Here is a 24,335-nt window from a genome sequence, read left to right as displayed (position 1 = left end):
CCTATATTCCCTATTGTCAAAAAAAGTGGATAATGAGAAGTTGAGAATTGCTCAGCGTTTTACTTCACCAAAATACCACGTAGCAAGTCACGAAACTCTGCCTCAGGCTAACTTGACACAAGACTTTATTCTCAAATTAACAATATTTCAAATTCATGTTTTCCTCAGAACAATTATATTTAGTACTTAAAGTGATAATCTACAAGATTTTCATTTAGATAAATGTGAAGTCTATCGCTGAATGAGGTAACACAATGGTGATTGACAGGGGCATCGGACTGGGGGGAAAAGGGGACTTATGGGGCCCAGAAAGATAAATTAATGAATAGCTGTTAATGAGGGTAGGGGCTCATAAAGGATGCCTTTGCATAGGGCCCATACTTTTGCCCGAAAACCCTGGTGATTGAGCCTATGGCCCACTGATGAAAGCCCTTGCACTTGCAGTATATATGGACTGGGTGTCTGTGGCCACATTTGTGGAAAAAATCACAAGCGGCGCCCAGTTAGTGACTAATTTTCCATCAGCCAGCAGTGGTTGGTCTGCCAGAGAGGGTAGGCAGAGCTAAGTGGCTGCTTTTCTGCTCTCTGCAGGTGTAGTGAGTAAACAGTAATCTACTATGGCTGAATAAACAAAGAAAAGATCGATGACTACAGATACAACTTCAAAAATAAGTGAAAACGGAACAAATTCAACACAAAGAAGCAGGCTTGTATAGATAAATATTGTAAAGCTATAGTCATTATTGACTTTGCAGAGAAAACTCAGACCGCAAAAGTTTCAGCTCAAACAGCTTCATCAGAGAGACACGGGTCAGTTTACCAATGATGGAGGTCAAAACAGTTGAATAACCCTATGATTTGCTGATCGTGTATTTTACCCAAATAATCCTGACTACATTGTGGCCTCAGATTTGTTTAGTTATTTTCATTCACAGCTGTACGAATCAGCTTCATCTTCCTACAGCAAGCTTCCGAGCTACAACCTCAAAATATAGCAAGAGAAAAACATGGTGGCAAATGTTTTTGAGATCAGTGCAGCTGTACTGGTTGTTTGATCAGTGTGAAAATCGCTCTCCTCCCGCTGTAGCAGCTTCAGCGCTGGTTTCTGTTGGTTACTGTTCTGTTTGGCACGATGTTCCAGAAACTGAAAATGATGTAGGTGGGGTGGATATGTCACCTGCTCCTGACTGCGAAAAAAACAACACATTATGACATTTCTTATTTCTTACTGTAATCTGTCTGTTTTGAGTGCCCAAGCACTTTGAAAGTGCTGTTCTAAATAACTGGAGTCCCCCTTTAAAGTGCTGTCTCTGCATTAAAGCATCCGTAATACAATAATATACTACCGTCTAACAAGGCACACTGAATCATTTGTACTTTTTCAACCTTTTTTGTTAATTCCTTCAAAAGTGCAAAAAAAAAGTCCAGCAGTGACCTCCACAATGTGACCAGGCCAAGGTCACGGCTAACGAATGTTTACCCCTCACACCCAACAGTGTGGCCGAGGAGTTTGGAGAGGGTGTAGCCCTGCGATGATGTGCTCACAAAGTCCACACTGTCCAGACGGTCTTGTACACACCTAGTCCCACCCCTTCTCTCACCCCTCAGTTTGCCTACCTCTCCCTCTCCTGCGCTCCCCTGTACTCTTCTCCTGCTCCTCTAAAAGTCACTGCTCCAAGAGTTTCGGCTTCGCTCTGTCCGCCTTCATCCCTCGCAGCCGCCATGGTTCACAGCAGCAGCATCTGCAGATTCCTCCTCCTGGTCCTCCTCGGCCTCATGGTGGCATTCGTGCACACAGGTAAACCTTATTTTGAGTGTGATTGAGATTTTTGTCTAATTTCTGCGGGTGTGTTACAAGTGTGCAACTTTGCCTGTGTAAGCTACAGCTCATTATGGTGGAAATATTGTTAAAACAGAGGGGAAAAAGCAAGCGAGGCCACAGTCTGAATCATAGGAAACATTTGGCCTACATAATGGAAATTTTAAGGTGTGATTGAGGTAAACCGAGTTCTAAAAAATCAGGTATGAGGAGCGCTTCTGAATAAACGTACCAGCCTCTTGTTAGAGGTCAAATAGGTCATTTGACCAACTCTCTTTAAATTTGTGGAACATTTTCAGGTAGCGACTTTAAGCTTTTTTATAATAAATGCTCATTCGAGTTGTGTGCGTATCTTGCAGTAAGTGATTCATCGGTCCTCTGATGTATGTATACGTGTCAATTTCGACCTGCTTTCTACACACACGCGCACATCCACAGGCCTGGATGTGTGTGCCTGATGTAAATGATGCAGTTGTTGAAGCAGAGAGCTGTGAAAGCTGCTCTTTGACAAACAGGATGACTCATGAAACTGACTACCTGCTGCACTATGACTCAAGCTTTAAAGCTGAAGTGATTCTGTGTGTTTCATGTGCGTGGACAGATTTCAGAGGAAGCAGTGAGAAACTTGACAAACTCAGCTCTTTGCTCACTCACTGGTTTTTCTTTCACTTTCACTTACCTCTGTTTGTATTTGACTTATCCTCTTTGAAACATCTCTCAAATCCATTTGAAAAACAGCTCTGGATACAGCGAAGCAGCTCTCAGGCCAAGAGGTCACAGTAGAGGTCAAGAGGGCAACAAGACGACAATGTCCTCCCTGTCCTGTGAAAAAAAAAAAACATAGCTGTGAGATGTCACCTTTAACTTGGGACTCAGAATCTACAGCGACAGAAGAAAACAGGCTCTGAGCCAGACACTATGTCAGGGTCTCTTACACTGAGGTGTTATGACAGGCCTTGACAAACTCTCTAAATATATCTTTTAAGGCGGAAAGTATTTAAATGCCTTGCAGGAGTCAAGGGATAAACTTTTAAACAAGTTTTACCTTCTGGACAAACTCAGAGGAGATTTTTTTGGGGGAATCGTCAAAGCAAATAAAAAAAGTCGGTACATGATGTTTTTAAGTCGTGCCATTAATCTTAACCACAACAAACCGAGCCAGCGTGACCAGCAGCCCCAACGGTTGACTCAGCATGAAACAAACTGAAATGTCTCAAACAAGAAGCTTAAGCAACAAAGTGTGATAATTACTCACACTGTCTCTCGTTGCTCTTCCTCAAAAAGGCAAATTTGATCAAATATGAGATCTGTTGTAGCAGAACAAGGAGTCTAATTTCAACAACCTATCCCATTCCTGCTCTCCTCATTTCGGAATAAAATCATTAATACACTGGTCAGTTTTGTGGAAAATGCAGACACCAAATGTTTAAGTTAAAGAGGGTGAAACAAGGACACAGGACACCCTGGATGTCATGTTTGGGCTGCGTCACACACAGATTTGGATGCTTGGCCCAGGTTGCTTTTCACACACACCCGTCCGTTCACTTTGTCATCTCTCTGGCTGGTGTGAAATCCTGACTGAAGAGGCCTGATGTACCAACAAATGGCCTTCTGTGTTTTTAGACTCTGAAATCATCCTTCCCTACAGCCTGCCAGGCTTTTATGAGTCTGGGTCGTGTAGAGTAACAAGGTTCTTGATTGACATGTGGTGTCATGTCTTTAAAAAGGTCAACTTAGTGTCGTGATTCAAAAGCAAGGGGGTAACTTTTGTAGTTACATATTATTACATAGCTAAACCTAAACTATCTAATTTAACTAACCTGAACAAATGGAAATACTATATATACAGATATATATATAGATATATATATATATATATGAGCATATATATTACAACTTAATACTAATCTAGTGAATTTAAAAAAAACAAGCTGCCATATCTGAGCCGGTTTACACACATGTTTTAAACAGTAGGCTACCTGTTGCAGTGGAGTGTGCATGGTAACTAGTTAGCAAACAAGAAGAGAAGTTGAAATAATTAGCTTAAAGTTATAGTTGTTTGAAATACTTTACGAATAACTCTACTAATACAGCAATGGCTAAACAGTTTGAATAATATTTAATAGCTTTTTGTGATGAGTAAACAATAGTTAACTAAAAGTAGTGTTGATAGTCGATCGAAATAATTAGTGAAAAGATGTTTATGACCAGTTGAGACAGTTAGCTTAAAGCTATCTTGTTAAACAGTTTATACTGTTAGCTAAAAGCGATGGGTAAACGGTTGAAATAGTGAGCTAAAAGTATCATATAAACAGTGTAAATAGCTTGCCAAAAGTAATACTGAAACAGTTTAAGTAATTGGCTAGTGATAATGTTAGCTTAAAGTAATAGATAAACAGTTGAAATAGTTAGCTAGTCATAAAAGATAGCAGTTTATCTAAGTTGAAAGCTAAGCTAACTAAGTTGACAGTTGGGATAATTAGCTAAAACAAATGAACCAAGAGTTGAAATATAAAGCTAAAATTAACATTGATAAACATGAAATAGTTAGCTTAAGTAATAGATAAACAATTAGTTACAAGTAATGAAACAGCTAAAATACATCAGATAACAGAAGGGAACCACTGTAGCTAGCTGTTAGCTGAGGAGAATGTTTTTCTCAAGGCTTCACTGATGTTAATCCCACTAAACAGAAATTTCAAGCTCGAGTAAACTCCTCCTTGTGGAAACAAACACCAACGGAAAACATTATGTTATTATTTTTTGGCTTCTTATTAAATCAAGCTGTCCAGAAGGCACAGCCTTTAACACACAGGGACTATTTAATAAACAAGTTTGTTTGACATCCAGTGCCCAGGCGGTGCCTGGTTTGGGCCTAGCCGGTTGTTACTGGTTGCAGCCTGCCGCCCTGCGTGACCGCACAAGCTGCCTTTTGTGCCGTGGGCTGAAGGCCTCATTGATGGCTGTGCTGGCCGGAGGCCCAGGCCTCCGTACCTTCAGCCAGCTAGAGGACAGGAAGCTGCTCACGACTCAGAGTCAACACAGCAGCATCAGAATACTCACATCAGAAGTACATATCAGAATTTACAAGATACCACTAACATGCTGTCATTAAAGGAATTATATTATATGAAGTAGTTTCTGTGTAAGTGTGTCATGTTTTAAACTCCATCAGAGAGAATAATGAGGCTGCTTTGATAACAGAAAGACAGCAGAGATGTACACCGGGGTGAAGGAGTTTACTGAGGGCGTCAGAGGCTACAAAGTAAATATGTAGCGTTAAATAAACTGAGTGCAAATATGTTTGCATTACGGTTTTGTTGGTATGCGTAGAGTTGAGGAAAGGATAAGTGAATCAGTGAGTGGGTGGGCTTGTGTGTGAAGAGTTGGTTCACTCAGGGGAGATGGAGATCAAAATTTTCCCTCTATTTCTTTGGATTTCAAAAGAACAACTTTCTGAGTCATTTTGGTGATTTATCTTCAACTGAGCATTTCTCAAACCCAAGCTTTACAAGTTGTGTTTGGAAACAAAAAAGTGTACTGGAAGGAGACTTTGTTTCTCTGGCTACTGTAGAGGTGTGAAAAGTCTCAGGGTGACTCTATGCTCAGATGAGAGGAATGTCAGAGGACAATCTCGGATGGAAAGAGAACAGAGGATTGATTGGCAGAGGATAAGAGAGCAGGGAGACATACACAAGCTGAGCTTCATCGCTGCCTCCACGAAAAGCTGTTTGTGCTAATCTATGATATCTACTACTCCACAAACGTTTTTTCACAACACACAAGCTTTTAGAAGAAACATTTTCAGAGGTTACATGTAGCTCAAATGGACAAAATGTTCATCCTCTACAAAGACGTCCTTATGCCCAGGCCTGAGCCGTTGACCCAGTGAGACAGAGAGAGGCTGTTGGAGTCATTACAGACAGAGCCATGTATGCAGCTCGAGGGAAAAATCAAACAGAGCCATTAGCAAAAGCTGAGCACCTCATCAGTGAAATTATAGCCTTAAGAAAACATGTCGTGGATCAATACCACACAGCAGGCAGTCTTTGTCAGTACAGGAATTAAGTTTCAGCTTCTAGATTAGCTGTGTTAAAAAGAAGCACAAGTGTTTAGTCGTTTTTTTTCTTGGTATGCAGAGACAGTTGCAGACCCTGCCTCAACGACCAGGGACAACCAGGACACTATATCTGGAGATCCGCCGAGTGACGTAACCACCAAAGACCCCTTTCAGGACATGACGGAGCAGTCCTTCACCTTCGACTACGAGGACTCCACACACTCCCATGCTGTGGATGAGGAGGAAGGTAAGAATAAGCGAGTATTCAGAACCAATAAAGTTGTGATTTTTGTGTCAATAAATAACTGTATCTCTGTCTGTGTGTGTGTGTGTGTGTGTGTGTGTTTGTGCGTGTGCAGGGGGGCTGGGGCCCGGGGCCATTACAGCCATCGTCATATCGGTCTTCCTGGGAGCGTCTGTCCTCCTCGCCCTCATCGTCATCACACTCAGGAAGTTCACTGCCTCCTAGAGTGAAGACATACCATCTTGTGTGTGTGTGTGTGTGTGTGTGTGCATGTGTGTTTGTGTGTGTGTGTTTATACGCCTTGAGTGATTGTGTGTTAACATTTCTCGTTTGCCCCTCATCTCAAACTTTAAAATCTTAACTCACTGCTTGTCGCTCTTTCAAGTATGAGTTGTGTCTTTTGCTTTGCTGTAGGTGAAAAATTGTGGCAGGTCCCTTGACTGAACATTTGCAGATTTACTGTAAAGACACAGCGGCCATTTTCTTTGACGTTGTGCTCAAGGTGGGAAGCTCAAATGTTTTTATCAGTTTATATCAGCTGTAGGTTTTCTAATAAGAATAATAAGAAAGGGCTGTGTTTAAGGTTACAAGCTGTATTAACAAAAGGAATCTGTAAAAACGGTGGTCATTTCACCATCTTCCCAACTGAGAAGCAGCTAAAAAGATAATAGATGGTGAAAGTCTGGAGGAAAATCTTTCCATATTTAAACAAGATAGCTGTTTGATAACCCATTACTGCTAGATAATAGCTCATGTTGGCATTCAAACAATTCCTAGATAATCATATGCCGGTGTTACAAGATACAATAGGCAAGGCATGCATTTTTAGCTAACGGTAATGTTAGCTAGCAAGTGGTTGAATGCTAACGTTAGCTGCTTTGGTAGCACATAAGTTATCTGCCATGTTGTTTCACCTTGAAATATGCTCCCATTTCCCTCATGATTTTCAGTGTTGTCTTTTTATTAACTGTTCATTCGTGAGGTGTCGAAATGATAAGGTTATTCATTAAACCACTTACTAGCTAACGTAACAATTAGCTAGCTAACGATATGAGCTAACTTAACAGTTAGCAAGGAATTATAAGATTCTTGTCATAGTATTTAACATTAGCAAACAATAATGTTATCTAGGAAGCGGTTGAATGCTTACATTAGCATTTTTCACTATTCATTGTTTTTCCCCAACCACAGCATGACGTCAGAGAAAAAATGGCTGCCGTGCAAATGCGGTGAATTGTTGCTCAACATGTCCACTTGTTACTAAACATGCAACGTTAGAAACTGGCTGGCTCTTCCAGTGGAAATTGTAGTGTGTCCATTTTTATTTTCTTTAGCATTATTCAACTTTCTTATTCAAGTTGTTGAGGGCTTTTTTCTAATGGCTGTTAGATGTGAAGCATTCTGCACGTGTTTGCTTGTATTTGTACATGAAGTGTACTGTTTGTTTGTCTCTGTCCTACTTTTTTCCTTCAGTGAAAAAATACATCTGAGAGTGTTTGTGTGCCTACATGAGCCAAAATAAGTTCTTAAATATTCCCCTGTTGTCACTCGTCTACAAGTTTTGTAGTCTTTATTTCACCATTACAAACATTTGTTGAGTCAAAAAAACGAGAACACATTTGGAAAAAGCTTTTTTAATGAATGTAAACAGGGTAGTTGGGTTGTTTGTTTTAGCTGCAGAGCAAATATAAAACTAGAGAAAGGATGAATGTGTGTACATTTGTAGTTTTTATTTGTTTGTGTTGGGGTTATTCTGGTACACTTGTCTTTTCCTATCCTCTTCAGAGTCCTCAGTCAGTACTCAGACATTTAAAATGATGTTGCCAGAGTGACATCACCGCCCCAATTATTTTGTTCGATTTCAGTCGAATAAATAAATCCTCTAAATCACATGCCAAACGTCTGAGACTTGTGTGTGGGTTTTATTTTAACTCATGACCACTGAGTCAACACAGTGAACACAATGCATGATTCTTTTCATTGTCATCCTTTCTAGTAATAACCATATTATTTTTACAGGGGTATATAATTGTAGTCCCTTTATTGTATTTTGCTCTGTTGAAAGTTAAGTAAATGTATACATTTAGGGTCCCAAGAAGTAAAACGAGGAGATTCATGTTCAGAGACCACTGGCCTTACTTGAGTCACAACAGCAGGGGGCACTGTGGCTGCAGGGTTTGCGTATTTCCATAAAAAGGCCATGGTTTTCCAAGAAATGAAAGTGATATCTTAAGGGCCCAAACATTTCTAAATGTTCTCCAATACTAAAACATTTTCTGCTGAGTGATGGGGATTCAAGTTCACATCTTCCTCCACAAACATCATATTTAACAGGTCTTGCATTTCACTTTTGATAAAAGGAGCAACAACTCTTTCACACTTTGAATGATGGCAAGTCATCTCAGTACCTGAAACCAGGAAACCCTCAAACATAATCACTGTCTGAATCTGTAGCTCAAGTTTCTCACAGACTCTACCAGGCATTATCAGTGATCCCTGGAGGATTTAGACATTGATAGTTACTATAAACAAACTTGACTGTAACTGAAAGCAATACAAACAAGAGAATGAAATCACCTGGCTTTTTCTTCATACGTTTTATCACAGTCGTGTACATCACTGAATTGACACTAGATTGTAAAAAATAACCTCGAAACACTGAGTTAAGTGAACACCTACACTCACAAGATGATTTAACTAGTGATGGAAATTCCAGTTTGAGGAAATACAATACCACAAATGTACAGAACTCATGAGACACCTGGTGTGTTAGCAACACAGCTGTTTCCTCAATTGTATTTCATATTTCCCTTTCCGATCTCAGTCTCAGGTCCACCACGTTGGTCCACACTAAAATTTCTCAAAAAGTACTAAGATGAAATTTGTATGGACATTTAATGACTTAGTACAAGACCAATTATGCTAACTTTGGTGATCCACTGACCTTTTATCTAGCGCCCTCATCTGGTCAAAATGACAATTAATCCACTACTTTGGCTTTGACCACATACATCTGAAACATTCCTATCAGCTTTAGCTGTCGGCTAATTTTATGTTTACTGCTATTTAGCAAATGTTAGCACGCTAACCTGATAAACTAAGATGACTAGCATGTTAGCATGCTGATTTAAGCATTTAGCTCAAAGCAGCACTGTACCTAAAAACGCTGCTCGCTTTTCCAATTAATTATATTGAATGTATTGTGTCAGTCTTTTAACACTCTTTACATTATCAGACTGTAACTTATAATCATTATTTTTCAGTAGTGATAATTTGCAGGGAATTTAATTGCTTACTGAGTTTATGAAAAGTTGGCAAAAAAAGGAAAAAAAGGCCTGTTGCAGTTTCACAATGTGAAGTCTTTAAATTTCCTGTTTTCGATCCACAATGATTCAAGACGAGAGAAACAAATAATCCTGTTTTAGAAACAAAAACAGATTTTCTTAGCCCGTATTTTTTACGCTGCTTAGCAGCATATTTGTCATTATATAATTTGAGTATAATTTACAAATATAAAACTCTTGAGTTGTAGCAGTTTCTAGTGATGGTGCTCACATTTATCTTTATAAAGCATATAAAAGTAAGAACCTGCTGGACGGGTTCATCTCTAGTTTGATTTCAAACTTCTATAAAGAACACGCATGATGAGTGGCATGACTCAGGAAGTGGTGATGAAACAACAAAGGTAGAAAAAGCAGAAGTGTGTCTGGCACAGAGCAGACAGTCAGAAAGACAGCGAATGCTCAGCGGAGAGACTGGTATCCCAGAGGTAAGAGCAGTATCAGTACCACATATGCTACTGCGGGCACTTAATACTAAATAGTATCATACTATTCTACTATAATTAATAGTATAATTCTAAAACAGCATCAGGTTTTTTAAGTTTTGAAGTTAATCTAAATTTTGAACCAGATGTGTGAGCACCTGCGTTTGAATGTTCAATTTAATTTAAAGCTAGAATTAAGTAAGGGATGCAAAACATTTTGGATTACTAATTTTGTTGGAGTGAGTTTGATCTAATTTGAATTTAATTCCTTTTAATTTTTTGTCTAAACACTGAAAAAGTCAAACACCCACATATGTCGAGACAGATTAAACACAAAGCAACCCTAAACTGTAAAAAGTTAAGATGTCTCATTACAACCTTTACTTATTACTTGCCACATTGAGGGTTCAGAGCATGTGACGTGAACTCAAAGTATAGATGTTCTCTTGGTGTTTTTGGCTTCTACATCAGAACGAAGAAAAAAAAAGGTTCAGATCAAGTGAACCCACACAACTGAGAGGTTTCAAGTGGCTTGGCACAATTGCATATCTCACATGATGATTCTGTGTGGGAACAAAGAGTAATAACAGGAAAGACCGATTCATTTCTCAGAGTATTTAAACCTTGCTTTGAGATTCATTCTGTGACATTAATTTAAATCAAACAATTTTCTCTGCTCTGCAGCAGTGACAACATGACGAGCAACTGTTCGTTTGAAGGTGTGGACCACCTGATGAAGTATTTTGAGCTGGTCATCTACATTCCCATATTCGTCTTTGGTCTGATTCTCAATGTTGTAGCACTCTTTGTGTTCTGCGTCGCTCTGCGTAAATGGACCGAGTCGACGATGTACATGACCAGCTTGGCTCTGATGGACGTGCTCCTCCTCTTCCCTCTTCCTTTCAAGATGCACGCCGCCAACCACCGCTGGCCAGCCGACTACCAAAGTCTCTGTTCTGTCTTGGAAATACTGTATTTCGTTGGGATATATGGCAGCATCTACACCATCATGTGTATAGCTGTGGACCGCTGGGTGGCTATTTGTCACCCGTACAGGGCAAAGGAACTGCGTTCACCCAAAGCAGCCTTTGGGACCTGCATAGGGATCTGGGTGCTGGTGGTGGCGGTGATTTCTCCCACCACCTATAGCTTCAGGGACCTCGGGCAGCAAGACTTTCACTGCTTCCACCAGTTTTCAGAAAAAGGCTGGAGCCCGTCAGTGATCATCTCTCTGCAGGTGTTTGGGTTCCTGATGCCGGCGCTGGTGGTGGTTTACTGTTCGGCACAGACCATCTGGGCTCTGAAGCAGTCGGGCAAGCTGAGCCCGCAGAGCCAGGCCTGTGTGAAGATCATCTACAGCAGCTTGAGCGCCTTCCTGCTGCCGTTCACCCCCAGCCACCTGGCCATCTTCCTGCAGTTCCTGGTGAGGCATACAGCAAGTTTATTTTAAGTAAACTCTAAAGTAAGCATGGTGAAGGTTAAAGCAGATAACATTTAAAGATGACAAAACCTTCATTTTGTAGCTTCTTCCCTTAAGCAAGATCTTATCAGAAGTTAAATGTTTAAACTTGTTGTTGGCTCAACAAGTAAACAGTTTCATTTCAAAATAAAATGTATTCCAAAATAAAATATAACCTTGAAAAACGTATCAAGAAATGGCAAAAAATTTGGCCTGGTATGTTTAAAAAATGATAAACTAGTAGGCTTATTGTTGTACGACACTGTAAAAAAAAAAAGGGTTAATAAAGGTTAATAAATAAAATCAAAGCAAATTGTGTAAATTATACTTCAAGTATACAAGTCAGAAAGTGAATTCAATGAAATGAGCAAAGTTTACCTGCGTTACCTAATTATCAACAGTGACAATTGCAACCCAAAATAACATAATAAACCCAAAGATATCAGGCCTGTACTGCAAAGTGCGCATGATTGTTCTGGGCTGCAGGGCAGGGTTGGATTGTAGGTATCGCAAGTGTCATTTTGCTGTGTATCATAGAATGAAAGTGTTTATTCAGTGCAAATATAAATTTGTAGCTCTCTCTTGGCGGTTACACTGGCTGACTTTCCTGATTATTACAAGTAAATTAACACTAGCAGGCTAATGTTGTTGATTATCATTTACTTTTATTAGAGGATCTTGAGTTCCCAAAGAGCTGCACGGTGGTACAGTGGTTAGCGCTGTCGCCTCATAGCTAGAAGGTTGCTCGTTCAAATCCCAATTTAGATGTAGGGGGCCTTTCTGTGTGAAGTTTGCATGGGCTTCCTCCGGCTCGGTTCAAAGACGTGTTCCTAAGGTTCATTGGTGACTCAAAGTTGCCTGTGAGTGTGAAATTTATCTGTCTCTATGTGTCAAGAGTTATTATTACTCATTGTTATTTAGTAATTAGTTGTGTAATCTAATGAGAAATGTTACTTTAGTGTATCATAGTTGTTAAATGTAGGTTCTCTTCTCTTAAAACAATAAACATATTAAAATGTATTCAATCAAATAAAGTGTAAACTGTTACCTTAATTTTATTGAGTAGATTCTATAGGTTGCTTTTTATAGTGTATCTGTTTCTTTTGACAATTTTTTCATTGTTAAATTAAACCAAAAAACATGTAAAAAGCCCATTTAAACAGTATATGGTGATGCATTGTATTTTTTATTTTAGTATAAATATGACATCACTGTATATGGCTTAACAGAGTTATAAAACACCATGTCATCCTGGAGCCATGCATAACGACATGAGGGAAAAATGAGTCACACTAATCTCAAGCCCTCTTCTGATAATCTTTTTTAGCATCAAAACTGAAAGTAACACATAATAATTGTAAATCTCACACTTAATAACAAGACCCATGAAATGCTGAGGACAAAACTTCAAGTGAGAAGTAAAACAGATGTATGAAGAGATCTTTAGAGTTCCCACTGCTCTGGTGTTATTGTATGATTTAAACAGATTTTCATACAGGATAGTAGACTAATGTTTCTCTGTTCTCCATGTTTAACCCTCACATAACAACAGGTGCGCCAAGATGTGATTCAGGACTGTGACAGCATGGTCGGTATCAGCCTGTTCATACAGACAGCCATGTGTCTGTCCAACGTCACCTGCTGCCTGGACGCTCTGTGCTACTACTTCATCGCTCACGAAGTGAGGAGCACCAAACACACCTTCAGGCTGTCGATGATCAGCCACAGAAGAGCCACCTTCAGCACCTCAGAGGTCTGAAAGCAGAGGAAGACGCTTTAAATCAAAGTTGTCCTCAGAGAATACCAGAGCTGGTTTCTTTTAATTCCGGGAAAGCAGCAAACCTTAAAAAGGGCTAGTTCTGTTTCCAGCAGCCGAAAGGAAAATGTGGCTTGCACTAAGAGAAACGGTTATAAAGAAGCGTGTCAGAGAGCAATCTCAATTAACCACAGAGCTGAAAATCAAGCTGAAAAAAGCTCAAAAGCAGTGCAGGAAAGATCTGTCTGCAGTGACACATGATTTGGTCCAGTGACAGGAAGCTGGTGGCACCTCTAACCTCAGCGCGCTCTGATACCTCACACGTGGGGTGCAAAAAGACAGTCTGCTAACAAGCCACAATGTGACTTATTTCCAGAGTGATTTAAGGACGAGACAGCTCGAGCGACTGATGTAGCGTACGATTAATTATAAACGGGGTTGCACGTAGCTCAGTAAAGAACTTGGTAGTCTAATTATCATACTTTAAGACATCAAGTCAAACAGGCTCTTATTGGAGACAAAAGCCACCATCTAAGATCAGGGCCGACCGGGGCCGATACATTTCAGACAATTTTGGTTTGATAGAAACAGTTGGTACATTTGGAAACACTTAATTATGATAATAGCACATAGATATATTCATTTGAAAATTCCATGTTAATATATTATGATCTGTAAATCTCACACAGATGCAAACAAAATGTGTTCTTTAACTTAGTGAGGATTGAATGTTGTAATGAGTTGTATAAAGCTAAAACATACATACATTGTCTGGCAAATGCTTATAGAAATATTACTTATTTGTAATATATGTAAATATATCTGTCATGTATGTACGTGTACAAATAGCATTAGAAACATATGTAGTACATATAAATTGGAGAAAGTGGAGAGAAGTTATATGTATGTATACATCCTGTAAATCATTCAAAGAGCCTGCTGCAGACTGACAGTGTTGTGCCTTAATAGATATTTAATTTATCTTTGACCTTAATACTGCAACATTATAATTAACACATTTGTTATAATTGTTCTAATATTAATGAGGACTCAAATAAGTGAAAAAGGTCAGCTTAGAGCTTAATGCAGAGGCTCCCAACCTGGGGTCTGGGCCCCCCTTAGTGGGGCGCCAAAGATCGCTGGGGGTGCACGAGGCTTTGTCTGCACTGGGATTGTCAGGATTAGATTTGCACATGTTAGATTAAATCATTAAAAAAGCACTCACTTGATAATCAAGTCTGTTCAGCTATTAAAAATGTATATTTTTTGTCCTCATTCAAATATAGCAGCTACTTTGTAGGCCACACCTCTGCGAGCTATCGGCTGATTGGTGTTAATGTTTGCCAACAAAGATTTGGAATGAATCACTTTATCGTTTAGGTTGGGAACCACCGGCCTTAGACACATTGTATGTACATGACATGCACTGTATGTTAATAGAATTTTATGTTTACTTTTCATATAATTATATTTTTGCAATGAGGCTCCAAACATGTGCAATAAAGCTGTTTAAATTGTTTGAAGCAGTTCACAGCAGCTGGTCTGACCTTTGTACTACGAGACTGTTGGTGAAACTATTTTCATGTTAGTTTGTTTACAGTGTGTGAACGCCGCCAAAGCTAAACTCACATGGAAAGTTGTGCATGCAGCGCATTAAGCTGTGTGTGTTATTCTGCTGATGTTGAGCAAAGTCACCTTGTGGTGGGACAGTGAGAGGTGTTTATAGGTTACACAGCTCTCAGTCAGGGGATTTACTGTGTCTTAGTGCTGTTTTTATTGTATAAATTAGACGTGTCATGCTTTGGTTTACATGAACTACTTTTGTCTCGATGCTTCCATTTTGCACAAGGTCTCCTCTGTTTGCTGAATTTCTGTTATTTGTTTGTGTTACTTTCATTTGTGTTTCAGGCATTTCCCTTAAGTCTTTTCTTGTACTCTTCTTCTGTCTAAGCCTTCATGAAAACATTATGATGTCAAATATAAACTTCATTCTGCCAAATATATATGAGATATGAATGTTCTTTATACCGTATGCTTGACTTGAGAGTCTGTGCTAAAACAGTTTGCAAGCCATCATTTCGAAACCAAATCTTCCTCTTCAATTTTAAAGTGAAAGACAGCTAACCACAAGATATTTGTGTGATGCGCTCCATTAACCAAGCTGATGCTGCAGTTTGATGTTGTGTAGGCAACACATTTAAATATGATTAGAAAGTCCATCATAGACTGAGCTGATGAGGGCTGCGTGTTTGTCTTGGTTACATTATGTCTGTGAGGAAGTTCACAAAGGAAATGTTCATTCTTTGTTTCCCTTTCATGAACACTGGCGGCCTTTCTAGATGAAAGGTTGAGATGAAAATTGTTCATGCAATCTCCAATTATTCAAACCCATAATTTGCACAATTACGATGAGCGAGCTCGACTGAAGCTGATATCGACAAACACTCAGAGGATAAAATTGGTTTTCTCGTTTATTCTTAAAGCGGCAAGATATTACAAGAAAATCGACTGTACAGCAAAAAAAGGAGTTCCAAGACGATGAAATCTGAGCACACGCCACAGGCCTCTCTCAGAGGAGACTTTGTGGCTCCCAGTTGTAAATTAGAAAGACACCCCAAATCTTATTTGAAGTTGGGACGATTAAACATTGATAGAGAATATAATGCAAAGATAGAAAGGGCTGAGAACTGGCAGGAGCTAAAGACCACAGTGAGGGGGAGCAGCAAGACAAAATGAGTTCCAGCCTTTGATATCATCTACAGTAAAAAGCATTCTTTCTATACATTTCATATAACCTCAACAGTAAGCATAGCATTCACAGATTTTGGTTCCTTCTGTCTCTCTAAAGCACTGCTACTAATTACAGTCTAAAGCCATTATATCCAAGGAGTAGGAAAGAGTGATACCAAAGGAAATAAGGAGACAAACCATGAGGAAATGTTCACAACACAAGTCGATTTCAGATAAAAATCTATGCATGTTCAAAATTAATTTACAGTAGATATTGCTTAAGAACAATCAGAGTTATGTACACCAGTCATTAATGATACAAACCAGAAAAGAAACATGTAAACTGCATGAGGTATGTTTTGCCATTTTCTGACATTCACAACAAAAATAAATAACAACAAAGAAACATGAGAGCACAGTGCGAGCAGCTTCAGCCGCACCGCACCGACTTACTTAATGAAAATAAGGACAAGTCTTAACTCAAGTCTTGTGATGAAAATGTCACAAACGGACACAAACATTAACATCGTATGCACACTTAACAAGCTACAGATATATTCATGTAGAACATCCTCCACATATACAGACTTTCTGAATAAAAAAAGACTAACATCGAGCATTTCCAACTTGAGACGCACAAGAAAACAAAACTGAAACTAAACTGTTGGACAAATACTCGCTCTTAAAGTGCATTTAAAAGCCTAAATAATTCAAGAGGTATGATTTGGAGTTGGCTTCAGTGTTGGATGGCTGTCATTTCCGCCTCAGATTTACACCCTGTCACAGATGACAGTCTCAACCACAAACGTGTTCTCAAAGTGACGAATGCTGTGACACTTCTTCGTCTCGCGCCTCTCGATACCTGGAAGACAAAAGAGGACACGTTTAGAAAATCTGTTCAGCTCTGAAAGATGGGATCTGCAGTGTTAATAATAAAACGTCTGCTGCTACCATGACTACGAGTGAATGCCGCATCCATATATGTACTCATTGTTGCATCATTTCAAGGCAGCGAAGACGGAGATCACTCATGAGCATCACTAACTCCTCCGTAATGTGTGGATGTGTCCACCTCACTATGAGTGACTCACATAGCAGGAAGTTCCCAGGCCTGCCCACACGCAAACATACTAACATGATAACGAGGCTGTTTGAAGGAGGATTTTTACACCGCAGACACACTAGAGTTTCACTAGGAAGTCCCTATTTGGTTCTGGTTGTTTGTTATTCTGCATGGTCACTCTGTTTGCTCCCACACACCAACACTGAACACCAGATTCCCTGTGACTCAACGAAGGAACCTTGTTCTCCTTTATTTCAGAGGGAGATTACAGTGACCAATACATGTCACATGACTCAACAAAATGGTGTGTGAGAGGATGACAAGTTGCCGGAAGTGACCCAGTAGTTTTGCATACTGCATTAGTAGATTGGGAAAGGAAGGGGATGTGTGCACTTACGTCTGCGCTGGTTACGGCGCCGGAGGCGGTAGGTTTCTTTGCCGTAGCAGAGCCTGTGGATGAACGGGCCCAGCTGCCTCATGTTCCTCACCCTGCCTGTCACCACCATCTCCTCCTGGATGATGTAAGTCTGAGGAAGGTACGTCCCTCTCTGTGGGAAAGACACATGAAATGAATTACTCAGGAGATCCGTCTGTGGGAGGAAACACTGAAGACCGGAAATTGGGAACATAGTGTCGCTTTCTGGGACAGTACTCGATTAACAGCAGCGAATGTAGAGAGGGCCTCACCTTGACATTTACGAGGAGCTCCCACAGGTTCCGTGGAGGCATCACCAGGGTGGTGTTCAACTCAGTGATGTAGCATTTGTCCAAAGCAATGTCGTAATAAGCTGTAAGGCCCTGAAATGAATAATAAAAAGTTTAAACACGTGTCAAACGGAAACGTTTTAAGAAAGGAAACCAGTGAACATTAGCGAGACTGAACCTACCCTCTGAAAGTCGTGGATGATATCAGCAGGGTCACTCCCTCCAAAGTGTGGCACAGGTACACTGATCTGCTCGTAGTTATCGTCAAGGTAGATGCCGACGTTCTCCTCCAGTTCCTGCCGGCCCCTCAGAGGAGCGTACACGGAGTCCTCGTAGATGACCCGGCAGTGGAACAAGCTGTCTTCTGGGATCTGCTAATGGGACGCAGCAGAGCTGAGTTAGCATGTGACGTTTACTTCGGATTGTATCGTATTAAAAACATTTTTGTTCACTTATTTTCTCTGCCACTGGGCTCATTATATAAGAGTTAGAGCAAACTGACCTGAGGTATGAAGTAGTAGCGATAGACGTAGATAGAGGCCAGAACCAGTCCTGACATGAAGACCACCAGGCCGAAGGTGAGGCAGCACAGGCCGGTTGGAAAAGGCTTCTTGGACCTGACGGGAAGAACCAGCTGCTCCTGTAAAGAGAAATGGAGTTTGGTTAGCGGACAAGGCAGGAAGCAAGGAAGGTAAAACCAGCTAGTTAGCATACATCCAATGCTGCAGCACAGAAATGTTGCCATCATTTTTAGTTAACTTTATATCAGTCATATCCCGTCCTATGATGATGTATCAGTGGACATAATGTTCTCTCACACCACAATTGTTGAAATTCCAAATCGTAACTGAGTTCATTCTGACGAGGGGCATTTGCCAAATTGTTAGTCAGGCCAGGAGATCTGGTAGACGTAGGACGCACTGGAATGAGGGCTGCCAGACGCCCACCCACAGTCTCTCAGTCAATCTGCTGCCTCTCCATACTACTGTTGCTATGGAGAGCGGAAGCGGGGAGAACAGATTGTGCCAGGCTCTGACGAAGATGCTGGCACGTGGCCGTCTGGGTCTATTCTTAGAGGCCTACTTCCACGCTCCATATTTGCTGCTAGCTAGCGCCCTCGGTGGGAGTCAAAACGAGAACAATTACGTGGAGCAGGAGTCCCTCTGCAGAGGCGTACATATTTATAGATCTACACACATCGGCTCTGACGCCTAGCCAACTGTCGCAGCCAATCTCTAATCCACACAGCTTTTGAGATCATGTCTCTTGACGTAATAAATACAAGGTGAAAAAATATGTTCGCAGAAGTGATGTCTACGTCATTAAATATTATTCACTGTGTACACTGTGTCAGAGGGGAAAAGATGGGGCTTACAAGCTTACATCCATGTGCCAGATATCTAATTATGTTTTAACTCCTGGGAGGTAGTCCAGAAAGGAGGCTAGGAAGAGCCAGATACATTGAGACACACCAGACTGGTTAACACTTTATTCAGGTTTCAGCCAGTCACCAGTAAGATATATCACGATCAGGCTAATCAAAGACAAACAGGATACCGTCATTTGCACAATCAACTAAAATATTGATCTATATTAAGGCCCAATTTAATTACATTCAAATTGGCTTAGCGCTGGCTCAGCCCTAAGTTCAAGAATAAGGTATCTGCCATATTCCATTTCCAGTTTCCATTACTAACTACAGTACAGGGCAATAAGATTTCAGTTTCTTTTTAAAGTCCTGCTCCTTCACATCAACTCAACTCCTCTCAGTAGCTCCTTAAGATGCTACTCATTGGATACAGGAAGACCTAAAACTATTGTAAAACTGCATTATTTGTCTTCAAAGCTTCAACTCATGTTTCTGCACTTCCAACTTGAAAGAATGAAAAAGCTAAACTGTCTTGGGACCTTGCCCACTGTTTTTAGCATACACAATACACTAATCATGGATTGCCACTCTCACCCACGGGCGCTACCTGCAGGATGCACGTGTAATAACACCTAGTGACGTCACTGACTGGTGCAAAGACTGCATCTGACAGCTCTGGTGTTTTCTCATGTCGCCAATAACAGGGGAAGAAGTTGCAAATTTGCGAGCCAGCCGTTTACCCTCAGATAGAGAGGATTTTAATGTGCATACATAATGGTTAATTTAGAGTAATGGTGTCATTTTCTGCTGAGGGCATGCACACAGGACAGCCCTCTGCAGTGGCCAAACAAGGTGACGTAATGTCAACATCCCCAGGCTGGGATGGCCCGCAATGATGGCTGTATTCCCTTGTTATTGTAACATTATAGCACAATAATATTACTGTGAGAAAATTGGTATCCTGCAATAAGTACACCAGCAAAACATCACAATAAACATTAGTAAGTTGTGTGATTTCCAGCTGCAGCGAACATAAATGCAATATATTATATTAAGCATACTGCATTGTCAAATAGATCAGGAACTAACGACATAAAACCAAAAGCCATCAAGTGACATGATGATGCATCGAGAAATCAAACAAACAGCTAACATTACATTGATTAACGTTCATCTACTTAGCTATAACCTTAGTCAAACGGAACACAGGCTGCAAATGATATACTGAGACAAAAGACAAAATGCCACAACATGAAACAAAGAAAAACAAAGTGTGCAAACTCACGTGAGCCTGAGGTATAATGATCTTGTCTTCATCGTTCTCTTTTTCAGGCTTCTGCGCCGAAACTGGCTGGAAGGTTATCTTCACCATGTTTGATTGTTCGGTGTTTATTTGCTTTTTCTCGTTTCTGATTCAGTGCGATGGCTTTATCCACCGAGCATGGAAGATTATATAGCGGCGGACCGGTCTCGCCCCCGGGGCTCAGTGACATCAGAAGAGCGTCTTCATGACGAACGAGCGTTGTGTGGGTCTGAAGGAAAAGCCGCCTCGCCGTTGTCAAAATAAGAGTCCATGTCCGGCTAAAACTTCTAGATTTAACACGGAACACAAATTTGTGGTCAATTTGTCACACATACTACCATGTTTTAATATTTTAAGAAGTTAAGGATGAATGAAAATAATTTAAACTCCCGTTTACTGGTATTACACTAGGTTGTGCCCTTATTCTGAAGGCGGCTGCCCAATATGGTAGTGCTTTCCGTATTTTATTTAAAGCTGCATGTCCTCTTCTCAACACTGTTCTTAACACTATCATCCGGAAATGTAGGAATGTTTCAAATTCCCAGCCAGCTTCTTCGGAGCATAAAGTTAGCACTAGGTCACTACAACTGATAATTATTATTTTATTGATAATTATAATAAAAACCCTGCAATTATTTATGGGGTTATCAAGGCATGTAATGCACACAATGTTAGTAATGCAGGAGTACACTATGTCCTGAATCATCTGATCCTTGGTTTTAGCATTTAATGTATAGTAGTATATTGCTATATAAAAAAAGAATTACAAAATACTATGTCCTTTTATTATCATTTAGTTTAGCATAACTCTGGAAGTGGATTTCAAAGCAAATCTTAAATATCTAAAATAGATCACTGCATGTGGTTTTAAATGAGGTATCAGTGTTGATGAATGTTGATGATGTTAGTGAAAATGTGCATTTTAATAATAATTTTACAAATCTTTTCAAAAGTTATAGGTTTAAAATATTAAAATATCATTGTCATTGTCAAATGATGATGAAATGTACTAAATATTAAAGCTCTACAGCCATTCTCATGCCCTAACAGTGGATGACTGCAAACACAACAACATGCTGCATATCTCTCCACACGATCCAAATCACAGAACACACATGCAAATTTGCACAGACATGCACACAGCTCTCACCATGTGACCAGTCATGACAGCGTGTATATATGACTCAAAACACACATACGCCACATGATGTGTTAAATTTGGACAATAGAGGATATCTGACTTGATGATACCATTTGCCTTCTGATTATACAAGATGGCAAATGGAACATGCCTTGAAGCCTTTGAAATACAGGGATGGTGTATTTTTCTGTCTGCCAGTCATGGAGCAGTAGAGTAGAGACTTCAGGCTCGCTGTTCATTCTGAGAAGATACAGGCTTTTTACACTCCCAACATCAGAGTACTTTAAAGACAGCTCAGTCCAATTCACATTAGTTTTTTTTTTCTTTAGAGGGAGCAAATCACTAGCCTAGTACTTATACTTGGATTAATGGCCCACATTAAGCATTAAATAGGCCCAGCTAGCTAATGATGCAATGTGAGAATTGGCAGATATAGCCTATGGCCTATAGTTGTGGCACCCATTAAAGGATATTGCTTAAGAAAGCTAACATTTAAAAACATAGACTGTATAAAACATTAAAAACTAAACGCTAGAGAAGGTGTGGATATACAAAAAAATAACCTACCTGTAAAAGACGGTTATTTTGTTTTAGATCAGTCAGGAGTTTTAGTTGTCATGCATTTCTATTAAAGATTCATTTTATTTTTTCCAACTGAATTGGTTGTATCTTTGATTCAGAACTATAGAAGTTGTTGAGCACTTTTGGGCCCCTTCCTGATAGATTTTGTCTCACCAGGTCTTTTTCTTTTTTTAAATGCGTGAAGTTAAAACTAAAGTTGGGGACAAAAGCTAACATGACCACCGATGATTGGCGGTTACGAGCGTTGCGCGCCCTCGTGGTGTAGCCAGTTCATCCATTCATATGTAAATTAACCGTCATATATACCTAGTACGTGCCCCCTCGGAGCAGCACTAAGGAGCCCAGCCTCTCTGCAAGCTTTGTTGACCGCTGGGATCGCCTGGCCATCTGTCCCATTGACAAGCTGTAACGGCTCTTTGGATTACAAACCAACCTCCAGTCCAGTGGGCTTCTGGTAGCGCCTGGGTTAAACTTCTACAACATGGCCCCCATCCGCAACACCACCAACGGAATGGACAGAGGTGAAAACAGCACTGGAGTCAAGTCTGACAGAAAGGTAAAGGCACATGTTAGCACTTGATGCAAGCGTTTCTGTTTAACTCTGCTCATTCTTGACAAAGTAACTCAATTGTCCTGCTGTTTTGGCAGATGAGGAAACCTCTGGTCGAGAAGAAAAGGAGGGCTCGCATCAATGAAAGTTTACAAGAACTCAGAGTTCTCATCGCGGATGCAGACGTAAGTTAAAATGTGTATACTTTCAGACCCCTGCTTTACGTAGTGTTATTCATCAAATGGAACTAAATTGACGTCATGTTTTAGCTAGCTTGTGTTGCCAGAACTTGTTGCTTACGCTTTTTTGTCACCCGCTGCAGTTACAATCAAAGATGGAGAATGCCGAGGTGCTGGAGATGACAGTGAAACGTGTGGAGAGCATCTTACAAAACCGGGCTCAAGGTAAACACATATTTACATTTACGAGTACGCCACTAAGCAATAGTTCATTAAATAATTCTCATAAAATTAGTAACTAACACGCATTCTAAACTAGTATATTACTTACATGCCATTCTTCTGCCGTAAAATGTAGTTCTTATACACTAACTTAGATGTGGAGTTATAACGGTAAGCGCATTAATATTCCAATCAACTGTACTGCGGCCACAGGTGCGCGTGTGCATCTCTAACCACTACTACCAATCAGAGAAGAGGGCATGATGTTACAAACTGTCTGTTGGTAGTTTAGTTTTATAAGCTAACATTTGAGCTAACGAATGCTTTATTTCATTTTTCCGCAGAGGTGGACGCCGTGAACCGAGAGGCCTGTGAGCGGTTTGCGGCTGGCTACATCCAGTGTATGCATGACGTGCATACGTTTGTGTCCAGCTGTCCAGGAATTGACCCAACGGTAGCCGCTGAGCTGTTGAACCACCTCCTGGAGAGCATGCCACTTAACGACGAAGACCGACTCCGGGTGATGTTTCCGGACACGGTGGTAGAGTGCCCTGGCAATAACAACACTTGGGCCGTGTCTGAGGGCATGGACACGGCTCTGGTGTCCCCGGCACCCTCCACCACCTCCAGTGATGACCTCTGCTCCGACCTGGATGAGACGGACTCAGAGCAAAGTCAGGTTTCTTCTTCAGAGGAGGCTGACAGCCAGGATGTGTTGAGCCTGCCTCCCCTTACTTACTTCAAGTCTGTGTGGAGGCCGTGGTAGATAATGTTTGTTTTAAACTACAGTAGAGGATCCAGTGCTTTGTATTAGGATGTTTTTGTGGAGTAGACCTCTGTACATGACAGACATACTGCTGAGATGACACCTTTGAAACCTGTTGAAAGGCATCTGAGAAGCTCTTTTTGTAATTATTGGAAACTACAGTTAACCTAAAATGTATTTAATAAATAAAGTATGTAATTAGAGACCTGTGAGGTCTTCATCTTTAAGTGCATTGACCTTGTATGGGCCTGCCTTTAGTGAAGAGCTAAATGCATATGTAAATATTTTCTTGTTGAATATGACTGAGCTGTATAGAAGATAGCTGTCCCACTAGAAGTTCAATGTTAGTCGTGTGTAAATTATTTTCAATGTAGGATGTCATTAACTTTGTATTTATTAGTGACTCTAAGAAGGCTAACTCACATGATAAATGTCAACTTTTTAATAAATATCTTTTCAACAAATTACTTGTTTTAAAAACTTTTTGTGCAGCAAGGAAGCCACATTTCACACACAAGGATCCCACTATCCACCCACCCACTGCTGTTTGCAAGATATTAGTTATTACTCTGCAAATGTGGACCATTTGTGTGCACTCTCTCTTTCTCTCTCTCTCTCTCT

The 24,335-nt window shown here is 40.3% G+C and overlaps 4 protein-coding genes across 4 annotated transcripts; 3 read left to right on the top strand and 1 right to left on the bottom strand.

Annotated features, from left to right (window-relative positions):
* The first annotated feature begins 1,665 nt into the window (after nucleotides 1-1,665).
* On the top strand, nucleotides 1,666-8,008 carry snorc (secondary ossification center associated regulator of chondrocyte maturation). Its single transcript, XM_069685337.1, has 3 exons — nucleotides 1,666-1,798; nucleotides 5,959-6,126; nucleotides 6,239-8,008. Exons 1-3 carry the CDS (start codon nucleotides 1,723-1,725, stop codon nucleotides 6,346-6,348), a joined length of 354 nt encoding a protein of 117 aa, XP_069541438.1. The 5' UTR covers nucleotides 1,666-1,722; the 3' UTR covers nucleotides 6,349-8,008.
* Nucleotides 8,009-9,856: 1,848 nt separating this feature from the next.
* Nucleotides 9,857-15,093, top strand: LOC138611938 (G-protein coupled receptor 55). The gene is made up of 3 exons (XM_069685212.1): nucleotides 9,857-9,892; nucleotides 10,574-11,312; nucleotides 12,901-15,093. Exons 2-3 carry the CDS (start codon nucleotides 10,584-10,586, stop codon nucleotides 13,105-13,107), a joined length of 936 nt encoding a protein of 311 aa, XP_069541313.1. The 5' UTR covers nucleotides 9,857-9,892; nucleotides 10,574-10,583; the 3' UTR covers nucleotides 13,108-15,093.
* A 464-nt stretch (nucleotides 15,094-15,557) lies between these two features.
* itm2cb (integral membrane protein 2Cb) lies at nucleotides 15,558-20,423 on the bottom strand. Its single transcript, XM_069685433.1, has 6 exons — nucleotides 20,257-20,423; nucleotides 18,105-18,242; nucleotides 17,785-17,976; nucleotides 17,585-17,695; nucleotides 17,295-17,445; nucleotides 15,558-16,696 (listed from the first exon to the last, which is right to left on the bottom strand). The coding sequence occupies exons 1-6, from the start codon at nucleotides 20,341-20,343 to the stop codon at nucleotides 16,605-16,607; spliced, it is 771 nt and encodes a 256-aa protein (XP_069541534.1). The 5' UTR covers nucleotides 20,344-20,423; the 3' UTR covers nucleotides 15,558-16,604.
* A 1,900-nt stretch (nucleotides 20,424-22,323) lies between these two features.
* On the top strand, nucleotides 22,324-24,122 carry hes6 (hes family bHLH transcription factor 6). The gene is made up of 4 exons (XM_069685324.1): nucleotides 22,324-22,553; nucleotides 22,646-22,732; nucleotides 22,870-22,951; nucleotides 23,293-24,122. Exons 1-4 carry the CDS (start codon nucleotides 22,479-22,481, stop codon nucleotides 23,712-23,714), a joined length of 666 nt encoding a protein of 221 aa, XP_069541425.1. The 5' UTR covers nucleotides 22,324-22,478; the 3' UTR covers nucleotides 23,715-24,122.
* The last annotated feature ends 213 nt before the right edge of the window (nucleotides 24,123-24,335 follow it).

Source organism: Semicossyphus pulcher, unplaced genomic scaffold (assembly GCF_022749685.1).
Source record: "Semicossyphus pulcher isolate SPU_LCO1_2020_fin unplaced genomic scaffold, fSemPul1.0.p SCAF_7, whole genome shotgun sequence".
NCBI lineage: Eukaryota > Metazoa > Chordata > Actinopteri > Labriformes > Labridae > Semicossyphus > Semicossyphus pulcher.
This window is presented reverse-complemented; position numbering and strand designations above follow the sequence as displayed.